This window comes from Mandrillus leucophaeus, unplaced genomic scaffold (assembly GCF_000951045.1).
Source record: "Mandrillus leucophaeus isolate KB7577 unplaced genomic scaffold, Mleu.le_1.0 Scaffold354, whole genome shotgun sequence".
NCBI classification, from domain to species: Eukaryota; Metazoa; Chordata; class Mammalia; order Primates; family Cercopithecidae; genus Mandrillus; species Mandrillus leucophaeus.
In genome coordinates this window covers 757,296-769,605 of record NW_012103743.1, presented here as the reverse complement: position 1 = coordinate 769,605, position 12,310 = coordinate 757,296, and the positions used below count along the sequence as shown (strand labels likewise).

At 45.0% G+C, this 12,310-nt stretch overlaps 1 protein-coding gene across 1 annotated transcript in view; it reads right to left on the bottom strand.

Annotated features, from left to right (window-relative positions):
• The window catches only part of TTLL11 (tubulin tyrosine ligase-like family member 11), a 232,550-nt gene that overhangs the window by 46,642 nt on the left and 173,598 nt on the right, over window positions 1–12,310 (bottom strand). Inside the window, exon 5 of the mRNA XM_011989480.1 lies at window positions 9,509–9,760. Coding sequence (XP_011844870.1) covers window positions 9,509–9,760 — 252 coding nt within the window. The remainder of the gene's footprint in view (window positions 1–9,508; window positions 9,761–12,310) is intronic.

Sequence of the window (12,310 nt, the reverse complement as noted above, 5' to 3'; positions counted from 1 at the left end):
AGAAGAGAAGGCATGATGTAAGCAAGTTAGATCCTTGGGTTCCTGTAAGTTCAGCCATTTGGTTAGTTAGAGGTCTAACGGGTTGGAAAGAGCAAGAACTTTAAGAAAGCAAGTCTTTTTTTTTTTTTTTTTTTTTTGAGACAGAGTCTTGTTCTGTCACCCAGGCTGGAGTACAGTAGTGTAATCTCAGCTCACTGTAACCTCTGCCTCCTGGGTTCAAGCAGTTCTCCCTACCTCTGTCTCCCGAGTAGCTGGAATTACAGGGGCCCACCACTACGCCCGGCTAATTTTTGTAGTTTTAGTAGAGACGGGTTTTTGCCATGTTGGCCAGGCTGGTCTCAAAGTCCTGACCTCAGGTGATCCGCCCGCCTTGGCCTCCCAAAATGCTGGTATTACAGGCGTGAACCACTGTGCCTCGCCAGGACAGCAAGTCTTGAGTTGTAGCCTGGCTCTGCCACTTGGAGGCTGCATGGCCCTGGTTAAAACATTTCACCTTCCTGAGTCTCGGTCTTTATTACAGTCATTGTGTGTCAGCCTGACCTTACACAGCAGTGTGGGTCCCTGTCTGCTCCAAAAGGGAATGAACTCCACATGTCAAGAAATGCCCCCATGCACGTGTCCTATCTCTCAGTCTCCAGAAAGAGGAAGGGAAGCTGGGCCCTCGGCGCTGCCCTCTCCTGCCAGTGTCCAGGTAGCTGACGGTGTCATGCTCAGATGACCCAGGGATGACAGCATGTCACCAGTACAGGCTGAAGCCATCACCACTGTCCAGAAGCAATTTCCCACTGGAAATGCTCACCAGCTGAGTCCCTGAGGACAAATCTACGGACAAGGGCTCAAGGCTTCTGTCCTTTACTCATCTTAATCTGCCACCTGAAGATTCTATATAAGCCCCTAATCAGCCACACTAAGCCCCAGATTTATAGAGCAGAACAGCACAGGCTGGGTCCTCGCTGCTCTGTGCGGGCTGACACAGCATTGCCGGGGAGGTTCCTCATTCCTGACTTTAGGGGAGTCACCTGGAATTGACAGGATGATTGTGGGGGGCGGGCCTCTGAGCTTCGGATGCTCCACTTGTTTAGGTGCAGGGAGGCCACAGTAACCAGGTTTTCAGTCTGATGTCAGCATAGGTGCTCCCTGTCCACGCCGCAGCAGGGGTGTTTAGAATCCTCCTACCCCTCCCCAGCCTTTTTTTTTTTTTTTTGTATGGAAATATGGAGTGGAGGGTAGTCTGGTATGCTGAAAAGAGCATGATTTAGATTCAGGCATCAGACAGATTAGGATTCAAATCCTGACTGGAACCTTTTCTAGCTGTGTGACTGTGGGGAATTTACTTAAACCTTCCGTGCTTTTTTTTCTTGGGCTCTAAAATGAAGGTAATAATACCTGCCCACATGGTTGTGAGTACATGCCAAGAACCCAGCATGGTGCCTGTTACCTGGTAGGCCCACAGCAATTGTGAGCTCCCTTCCCCAACTCTCTCCCCCTTTCCCCTTTTCTTCTTCTAGATCTAGAGTCATCTCATCCCAGAGGCTGCCTGGAGCCAAGTGAGTGACCCTGCCCATTGTGGAGAAATGGAGCGCACCAGTCTGAATGTCTGTGTACAAGGCTTGGGCTCTCTGTTCAAACTGGAAGCAGCCCTTGGCTTGTCCAGGTGCACCCCTGCCTTGGACAGGATTTTGCTGGGAGGCTTGTCCCAAGGCAGGCTGGATTTGTCCAGGGAATCCTGAAAGCTAGGCCTCCGCGCCAGCTGTCAGGTTGGCTGAACTACATTCAATGCTGCTTTCAACTTTTCAAACAAATCCACATCCACTGCCTCAGCTAATGATGAAGTGGCTCTTTGATTTCCCATTTGTCATTATCCCTTGTGTGGACAGCTCTGTTAGGGACTGGACAGGGGAGGGGTTGATTGGCAAGCAGGGTTGGGCATCAGAGTCCCCTCTCCAAACCCAAGCACACCCCTAATGACGGTGGCTGGGAGTGTGCCCCACATGGTGCCCAGACGAGCCTGGTGCTCCTTGTATGCCAGCACACTTTCTTGCCCCCTTCCTCCCTCCTCCCTTCCTTTCTTCCCGCCTATATTTCCCAGGCCATCAATGCACACCCTGCTTCCTCCTGGGCTCCTGCTCTGTATTTCAATCCCAAGTCACGGTGGCAGACTTCAAAGCACATCAGCACACAGTTATTGAGCCCCAGTAACCACATGTCAATGGACGCAGAGGTTTTCACATCACTTGTCACCAAGACGGCTATTTACTGGGTTCTGTGGGGTACGATGATCCAGTCTCTCCCAGGGTATTCTAACAGCCTGCATTGCTAATTTACAAAGCTTCATTAGGAACAGCCATAGTGTCCTCTAATTATCATATCAGTGTCCTCTGGGCTACCTGCTCTTCCACAAGACAGGAGCGCTGCCTGGCTTGCTCTGTGGGTTAATGGGGTATTAAAAGGGAAACCACACTCACCAGTGGTATATAGTTTTTTTTTTTTTCTGACAGGTAGAAAATAGAAGTGTCAAACCTCTAGCAGGAGCCGTAATTTAAAACAGAAATTCTCCGTTTATTCCCTTTCCAAGGTAACTCTTCCTCCCTAGTGATGCCTGCGAATACAGTTGATTGCAACATCTGCTACTGGGACAGAGGAGGGATCCATGCTGGCTGCGGTAGGCAGGAAATGCAAATGCCTTAAAAGAATCTTGATTCTGTAGGCATTTCTTGGGCACCATCTGTATGCTAGGGCTTTTCTTGCTCATTAGCTGTCTGGATTTTAACCATTCTTTGAGGGTGGTATTCCTAGTACCATTTCAATGAAGCATATGCTGAGGCTCAAGAGATGGGACATGACTTGCCCAAGGTCACACAGCTGGAATTCACATCTAGCCCTTCCTTAGAAGATAAGAGTAGTGGGCTTGGGAGCTGTGGGGAGGTGGCCCAGTCCAGGGCTGCAGGAGGGATTCAGGAATCAAGAAACCAGGTCTCAGGCCAGGGATCAGTAGGTTGGAGTCTCTAAAGCACTCCTGTTGGAAGCTTTGGGATATGGGGCTAGGGCTAAGACAACCAGGGTGCTTGGATTTGCCCTGTGGTTACCAAACATTCTCAACAAACTCAAACAGGAAATGAATCACTCCAACGGTCAAGATATCAAGACTTTGGAATGAATTTTTCATCCATCTATCCACTCAATGAAAATTTATTTGTGCCCTCTCTGTGTAGGCAGTATTCTGGGCTTGGACAGCAAGGAAGAGCTGAATGGGCCTTGGATACCGCTCTCAGAGACTGTACGTGATCTTAGAGTCTGCAGTAAAAATGTGGCTCTTAATCATTGAGAACAGTTTTCCCTTATGCCTGGGGATGCAGTTCCTCAAATGACTACTGAGTGGAAGGATAAATTCTTCAGTGGAAGAAAAGTCCGAGAAATAGGGTATCATGAGAAGCCAGAAAAGTTTCTAGGAAAGGATAGGTTAAAAATGTGCATGGAAAAGATGAGCTTTGGAGTCAAATACACACGAGTTTGAATCTTGGCTTTGCTGTGTAACCTTGTGCAAGTCATGGAAGCTCTCTGCATCTACATTAGCAAATTTCAATTTGTACAGTGAGAAAAAGACTGTTCACCATACAAGGATCTTTTAAGGACTAGCTCAGTGCCTGGCACGCATGGGGAAGTGGCAAATGGCAGTTCGCATCCTTCCTCTCTGATGTAGAACCAATTTGAAGAAATTGTGTGTGTGTGTGTGTGTGTGTGTGTGTGTTTTTCCCCAGAATCAAAGGAATTTGGGCACATATGATGGGAAAGAATCACAAATCATTTAAGTTCATTAGGAGTCCAAATATAGAAAGATTTGAAACGATCATTCTCATTTCCTCTTAACAACTACTGACATCTCATGGGAAATTTAGGAACCAACTTTTTCCACTCCATAAAATCCTATTTATAGAATTTCTTTTGTGTTCATCCTTCTCTGTGCAGAAAAGAAGTTTTGTTGTTGTTGTTGTTTTTTCTGGAGAGGATTCTATAATGTGAAAGCTAACAAACGATCAATATTTATTTTTTAAAAACCACACTACCTAAACATCTAGGGGGGCAAGAAGACAACTCCAGTTTAAAAGGTATGGCTTTGAAAGGCCATTGATATCCAAGGCATGCAATACTGCTGGAAAGGGATGGTCACAGAAGCAGGGGAGATTAGCAAAGTCACTGAGGAGTTAATGACAGAGGGGGAAGCAAGGCGCCTTACGCTCCTATTCTAGAACATTCTAACACACCATGTTGCCTCTGAGAGAATAAAGTCCCCCACAGCTATCTATTATGAAGCATGTTAATATAATCTTATGATAAAAGGGAGTGGAAGGGGAAAGGGGAAAGGAAGAAAAACCTAGAAGGAGGCCCAGGATCAGAAGCCACCCAGTGGGAGAACCTCACATGAAGCAAATGCTCGCGGTACAGAGAAGCTGCTGCATTTCCTAGAAATAAACCTGGTTTTGGCAAACTGCTTAATTTCTGGGCTGCCATCATGAAAAATGCAGCATATGCAAATTGATGTCCAAGTCTGATGTGGGACACATTTGTAAAAATTTTCATTTGTGAATTACATAGATGTCCCCCAAATCAGTAATCCAATGGAAGAAGAATGACAAAAATGCATCTTCCTCCAAGATAGCCATCAAGCTGAAAAATCAATCAGATACTGTCTATTTCTTGGGGAAAAAGGTGGCTTCACACCCCAGCAATTATTATAAAATAAAATGTTAAAAAAGAAAGAAGAAAAGAGGCACTTAATTCATGGTAATGTGTGCTACTATTATGTGCCTCCTGAGGAAGTGACATGAAAAGCCGGTTAGAGAGAGTTAAGTCTAGACGAGAGAAGAACAGTTCATTATTTCTCATTTCTTGGTGAAAAAGAAAAATAGAATATGGCCAGACTGGCATTAGCATAATTCACTCCGAAAACTGCTGATCTATGCAGCACATTATGAGAGATGGACACTGGAAATAAATTCAATCGGAGTGTTTATTATTTTCTTCCCTCTAGTTCTCTTCAAGGAGCTTGGAGAGAGAGAGTGGGTAGAACAGATGAAAAGCAAGTTCAACTTCTGCCATTTGCGTGGGAGCGCTGAGAGGAGTGTATCTCGCCAGCGAATATGTCTTTTTCAAAGTGCTCCTGAGAAGGGCACTTGGTTTGATTTAACATATGGCATAAATATTATTAATTCATAATGAAGCAAAATTTAAACCAAAGTGGAACAGAGAGAGAGAAGGGTTGTTAGCAAGAGAAAATGCATGCTGTTAAATTTAGCCGGCAAGACTGAACATACTCAGAGAAATCTAAAGGCAGAGAATCTCATCTTTTATGATTAGGTTGCTGTTAGGATTTTCTGGTACAATTGAAAAAGAAAAATCCGGCCAGGTGCGTGGCTCACGCCTGTAATCCCAGCACTTTGGGAGGCTGAGGCGGGTGGATCACCTGAGGTCGGGAGTTCAAGACCAGCCTGACCAACATGGTGAAACCCCATCTCTACCAAAAACACAAAAATTAGCCAGGTATGGTGGTGCATGCCTGTAGTCCCAGCTACTCAGGAGGCTGAGACAGGAGAATTACTTGAACCTGGGAAGTGGAGGATGCAGTGAGCCGAGATTGCATCACTGCACTGCAGCCTGGGCAACAGAGCAAGACTCTGTCTCAAAAAAAAAAAAAAAAAAAAAAAAAAAAAAAAAAAACCAAGAAAAACTTATTAATGGTTGTGCAATGCTTTCTCCATTTCTTCCTGCATTCTTAATTACTACAGACATTTGTTGGGAAGGGAGGGAGGAGGGAGAGGAGCTCAGTCTGAGTCCCTGAGCACTGGCTGCCTGGTCCCCACTTGAAGAAGTGGTTCTCAGTGTCACGGTCACCATGGCTCCCTAATGAGCTTGGCCACTGATTGGGAATGATGGCTGCAGGACCTAATAGTCTCTAATGTGGCAAAACCTGGGTTTTCATGCAAATGCCCTTAATTGTGGAGAGCAAAAGGGTGAAAAGTCATAAAGCCTATCACGTAGAGACAGATTTGTGGCTATATTTTTTACCTCACCTGGTTCCAACCTGAGAGCATTTTAGGAATCTTCTTGGTTAGAACCATTCTCAATTCTGCTTTCTTTTCAAGAGGCATAGCAGTCCTCTTAATAGGCACCTCCTTCCTCTCATACCAGAGGTCACCCACCGATGGTATCTATGGGCAGTCATGCTTTCATTGAATCCAGTATTTACAATTATTTGTCAAATTGCCAACATTTGTAGATGTGTATTGAGATTTTATGTAGATATTTAGGATTGAAAAATAAAAAGCTCTGGTGATATGAGCCCAGCAGCAGCCTTCCTTTAGATATGGGATGTGCTCTCCAGCTTGCCACAGCCTGCCCTCCCTCCCCGACCTTGTCTACCCAGCCCTCTGTGATAGTTGATGCTTCCTGCCGAACCTGTAGGCAAGTGAGATGGTGATTCTTACCATAAGCAATTTTTCAAATCTCCTCCTCTCTCTTCTGTTTGAGTAGGACTTTATTAGGAGTAAAAAGGAAGCATTTCCGTTTCTACCAGCAATTTAGCCTAGATGATAAACCTAACTTCTAAATTTGGGCTATACATGCCATCCATTCTCAGGCTCTCCCTGCTGCCTGGAAAAATCCTGCCTCTACCAGTCCAAACCCTGCTTCCTTTTGGGAGCCTGCCTTGATTCCACCAGGTAGAGGAAGCCTCCCCCATTCTGTACTTGTAGCACTCTGAATGCCACCCTGCGGGGGAGTCCATGAGCCACCGCCCCATGCCTCTGCCAAAACATTGCCTTTAATGACGTGTTTATTGCATGCTATTAGACTGACAGTCCTTTGAGGGCAGGCAGGGTCCCATTATTTGCCTTTGAACGTCCCATGGCTACCAGGTGCTCAGTAACAGTTGTTAGGTTAAACCAGACATAATCCTTTATAGCAAAATGTTGAGCTAGAACAGATCTCACAGGACCAGGGTTCCGTGCAACTCCCAAGATGTCATCCACACGAAGCCAAGCCATTCCTTCATGCTCTCTGATCTTGAATTGAGTTTTCTGTGTGATGGTGCAAAGGCTGGGGAGGGCCAAGAAAGCTTCTGCCGTTGCTCCAAAGATCTGTGCCCACAGACATCTTATGCTGAGAGAAGCACCCCAGCTTGCTCAATCTCATCATTCTCCGGGGCCCCAAATACTTCCACAGTGCCCATAAGTGCACTCATGACCTGGGGCCTCTGTCACTAAGCTGTTTCCTTATGTTACAAGGTCCAGGAATCACAAAGGGGCAGAGCCTGCCTACCTATCTGTTCTCTTTCTTCTCTTTTTCACTATAATGGGATAGCACTATGCACAGTTAGAATAATTGTATTTCCCAGCTTCCTATGCAGATGGTGGTAGCCAGTAAGGTAGAAGTGGAAGTCACTGAATACAGCTTCCAGGAAAGCTTTTGAAGGGATCTAATTCATCTGTGGAGGCCTTTTTTCTTCCTCCCCTTCTTCCCCTTTCTGTCTGGAATTCAACCATGATGGCTGGATTTTCAGCAGCCCTCTTGTGAGCATAAGACAACCCTGAAGTGGAAGTACGCACTTAGGATGGATGAGCAAAAAGACAGAAAGTGGAACATGGATCATATTGTGGAGTCATTAACCGGCTCTAGAACCCCCACTGCAAAAGTTCCTGTTATATGAAAGAAAGTTACTATTTAAGCCATTTGTAGGTGGTTACCTATTACTGAAAGCCAAATGTAATTCCTAAATGAGTCCCAGAGTATCATGTCAGGCAGTCTTTTCAGTGCAAATAATAAGTGCCTATCGACTTTTTTGAAAATTCCCACTGCCTGATGGAAATAATAACCACAAGACTCCCACTGAACAAGCAGCTCCCATGAACTAGGCATCAGGCCAGCTGCTCTATGATATATTATCCCAACCTCACAACAATCCTGCAAGGCAGGGATGATTGTTCCCATTTTGCAGATGAGAGAACTGAGTGCAGAGAAGATAAGGAATTTGCCCAAAGCCACACAGCTATTAAGTAATGTGCTTGGCTCTGAAGCCAGACCCGTCTGATCCCAAAGCCTGTCCTCTTTCCACTGGGCTTCCCTCCCCCACCCGCCCTACCCCCTGAAACTAACACAAAGCCCTTCTCAAAGTCATCTTGCAAAAATACTACTTCAGGTGTACTGAAACGGCAAAATTCCTGCCAATACTTTTGTGTACCATCCTGTCAGGAATAGCAGAGGGCTAGAGTTAGAATTTATACAACTTCTTTGGAGACAAGCCTTTGACAAAAGTGGTTTCCCACTCAAAATCTAATTATTTTAGTGAAAAAAGCTGTGAAAAGTGTGACTTTGAGGTGCAAGACAAAAATATTAAAATCAGTGATGGGAAAAACAACAGCCATATTGAGTGCTCGCAGACATACTCCATGAGATGTATAGGATACAATTACTTGCTAAGGAACATTTCCATATTGTCACCCATTCATATTTGTTAAAGGGATCTAGAGTTATTAGATTAACACATACTAAGTGGAAACCTTCTTTGATCGAGACTCTGTATAGGACCATATATATATATCTATATAAATTATGCATAAATATACATATAATTTCACGGAATTCTTTTAACCTTGTAAGAAGAAACTGACATTTATTGATCACTTACCACTTGCTAGAAACATGCTAGATTGCATGTTTCTATGCAATCTGAACTAATCTTACACACACTATTGTAGGGCACAGGCAGCTTTATCCTTATTTTACAGGATAGATGTATTGAGGTTTAGGGGTGCTCTTTGCCTTGCCTTAGGGTTACTTGCCCTAGAAGCTAGTAAATTCTGCTGTATTGCCCCAAAGTGTCCCCACAGGGTAGAGGGAGATTAATGTGTAATCTCAGGAAACCAAGTGGCAATTGCTTACTTTGCAGGCTGCAGCAAAGATATAATTTCTTTATCTCATGTTTTATCTTGAAAATTCATGCAAATTTTGCATTATACTCTAAAATATAGCCGTGTTATTTTTATATTAGAACAAATGCATTAAAATATTTATCAGCTGAATTATTTAACTTTTCCCTCCTGAAACTGACACTTTGGAAACATGTGCCTTGCTTCTCTGTTGTGGCTTCACGAACGCCAGGCACACAGCCATGCACCACTGGGAGAAGCCCGGTTTAAGAAGTGCAAGGTCTGCCTGACTCCAAGGGGCGATTATTAGTATGCGTTTTCAGGACTCAGCTCAAGGTAGGCACAGAGTTGTTTTTTAATCATGAACATAAGGTTGCAAATGCTGTCACATGCATCATATTCATTAATTCACTCAACAAATGAGAGTCTACCATGTACCAGCCACTAGGCTAATCTATGCTCAAATGGAGGACTGACCCAGCACCACAGATTCTCCCAAGTGCAGTCAGGGAGACCTGACCCGCCAGATGTGAGACTGGACTCCACCCGGCTCAAAGCCCAAGCCAGAGGAGGCTGTTCTTACTGACCTTATGAAGGTACGAAAGCCTGTTGGCCCCAACTTCATTGTCCCCTTGATGCCCAGGAACCGGATAAACAAATTTGCCATCCTGTCCACCAGGCGCAGGTAGTTGAACTGCTTTGCATACTTGGGGAACACCTGCTTGAGGCAAATGGAAGGCAGGTGGGCTTCGGGGTTGGTGTTGCAGTCTGGAGCACTGGTCAGCTCGCCGTCCAAAGCATCTTCCTTTCCAGCGAATGGTTTTTCAAGCTGCTGAGACCTGAAGCACACAAAGAATTAATGATATAACACTTTCCCTTGCAGTTTCTCCTTTACTTGAGATTTACAACCTCCTCAGGCGGCAGCATTATCAGTATTTTTATTTTACAGACAGCAAGACTAACCACAGAGAAGTGACCTGCCCAAGCTCACACAGCCAGCACATAGCAAAGCCAGGACATGAAACCAAGGCAGAGCCGGGGCTAGAAATGTGTGCTTCCTCCTTCTACCATCCTGGTTTCCCAGTATGAAAACCTTCCTTTACTGTACTCGTGATTCAAGAGAATACTTTATTATGTAGCAGTCTAGGTTTGATTTCAAACTCTTACTTATGGGTAGTAATTGAATAATTAAGAAATATAAAAATCTCATCGAGGACTGGCAAGAAGCCAGAACACAGTTCAACGAACAATTTGCAAAGATGCATCAGCTACCGAATTCTAGGAATAGAAACAATTATATTTCTGGCTTAACTGTTTTTTAAAATTTGGAATTCATACAAAAAATGATTATAGTGTAGTGATTCCTTAGTCTGGATATTTTATTCAGAAATTATTTTGATGTTCAAGAAAACTAGCAGCTAATAACTCTTAAATATCCACCTCTAGCTCAGAATGTTCTTCTCATCTTAGACCTACATATTATTCCCCCTCGCCCCAAATCTACATTCCCCATCTCCTTGAATGTCACAACCATCTGCCAGTTACCCAACAGGAAAGCACAGAATAAGCGCCGACTCCTCCTCGGCTAGTTCTGCCTCCTTAGTCCTGAAGCCAACCCCTGCTGCTCTGCCCCTGCCTGGACTGTAGCAAAGGCCCTCCTGCCTCTGGCCTTGCCCATCCATAGATCCATCCTCCAAACTGGCACCTAAGTCACCTCTTTTTAGGCCACCCTGGCTGAGTCACTCGCTAAAACCACTGAGGACTCCCGAGTCTGTACCGCTTTTTCTGGCACTTGAGGCCCTTCCCAAGCTCTTCTTGGGCCTCCTCATTTCCAGTCTTCCCCCCAGCCAGGCACACTGTTCCAGCCCAAGCCTTGTGCGCTGCTCCTCCCAACGTGCCACTCATTGGCCTGCCCTGGAACCAGAGACTCCATGCTCTCTGGACACCCAGTTCCCTTCCACACTCAAGGGCTCTCTCTGCAACTGCAGCTCAGTTCCCACTCCTGCGTCCTATCCTGTTGGGATCTGGGGCCAGGTGTAACCCTCTGCCACCCGCTGTGTTCATTCCTAAGACAGAACCTTGAGCATGTTATACATGGTCAGTAAATGCTTCCTGGTTGACTAACTGATCCAAGAAAATTAGGGCGGCATCTCGTGGTACTGAGACGTGGTGCTATTAATGGTACCAAGGCCTGTTCTCTACTCTTTATTAAATGACCTCATGCCCAGTGCTTTCATTTCCAAGCAAGCACACCATCAGTGCTCAGGTTGGGCCATCTGGGTGTCTTTGTGCCTGCTTTCCTCTGGCCCTGGCTGCCTGGCACACTTCTGTTCCACTTTCAAAACCAGCTGAGTTGGCTTCTTGACCACACGGGTCCCTATCTCTCATGCCTCACCCCCATTCCTTGGACGTGCTTCCTTGTTTGCTTTGTTACGCCTGCACTGCGCTGGTTTACATGCCAGTCTCTCTCACCATTTTGTGAGCTCATTGAACGCCTACATCTGTTTCATATAGAAATGTCACTCCTATTTCTATAGGACCTGAAACATACTTGGTGTTTGAGAAAGTCTCATTGAATCTGTTGAACTGAAAAAGTTTGCAACATAAGCCTCAAAATATTAAGGTTACAATGTTTTGTAACTTGTAAGCACTTTTAAATTCAACAGCGAAACAACATGCGTGATAGCCCTACACAAACGGTCCTCCCTTCATCCCAGTCCAAGGAGCCAGCCTCTGGGAAAAACTCCCTTGTGTGAATAAAAAGTCCTGGAAGGCCTATTCCTGGTTTCTCCTTAGTGGGTCTTGATGCTGGTCTCAAAGCAAGGACAGGCAGAGGGCAGAAGCAGGAAAGCACGAGGGAAAAATCTCTTTAAATCTCTTTTCAACTTCAACAGTGTGGAGGGTTTTAAGGAAAGAAATGCTCCGTCCCACAAAGAGGAGAGTCCTGACTCTTTGGGAGAGGCAAATGTGCCCAAAGGACTGCAATTTTCCTCTAGCTAAAATGATTTTGTCACCATCACCTTGAACTTAAGACAGTAAATATCAGGTGGTTGCTTTTCAGATGAAATGAAACATTTTCCCATTAAGGTTATAGGAAGAAAGATGAGAAAAAAGGCAACACTCTTATCGGAAATTAGCCCTTAAATTACTGGGTAAGTGGCAATCAATGACTTTATAAGCACTCAGTAAGTTTTTATTCAAGGAAAGATTTGGAAATATACAGTTGGAATACACTCAATAACAATGAAAATAGCTCAGAGGACTCCTCAGTGGGCAGAACCGTCCACAGTTAGGTGGCCATCTGCTCTTCACTCCACTCTGTGCAGTTATGACTATGCCCCTGTTCCAGAAGAAGAAACTGAGGCTTGGTAAGGTGTTGCACCTGTATC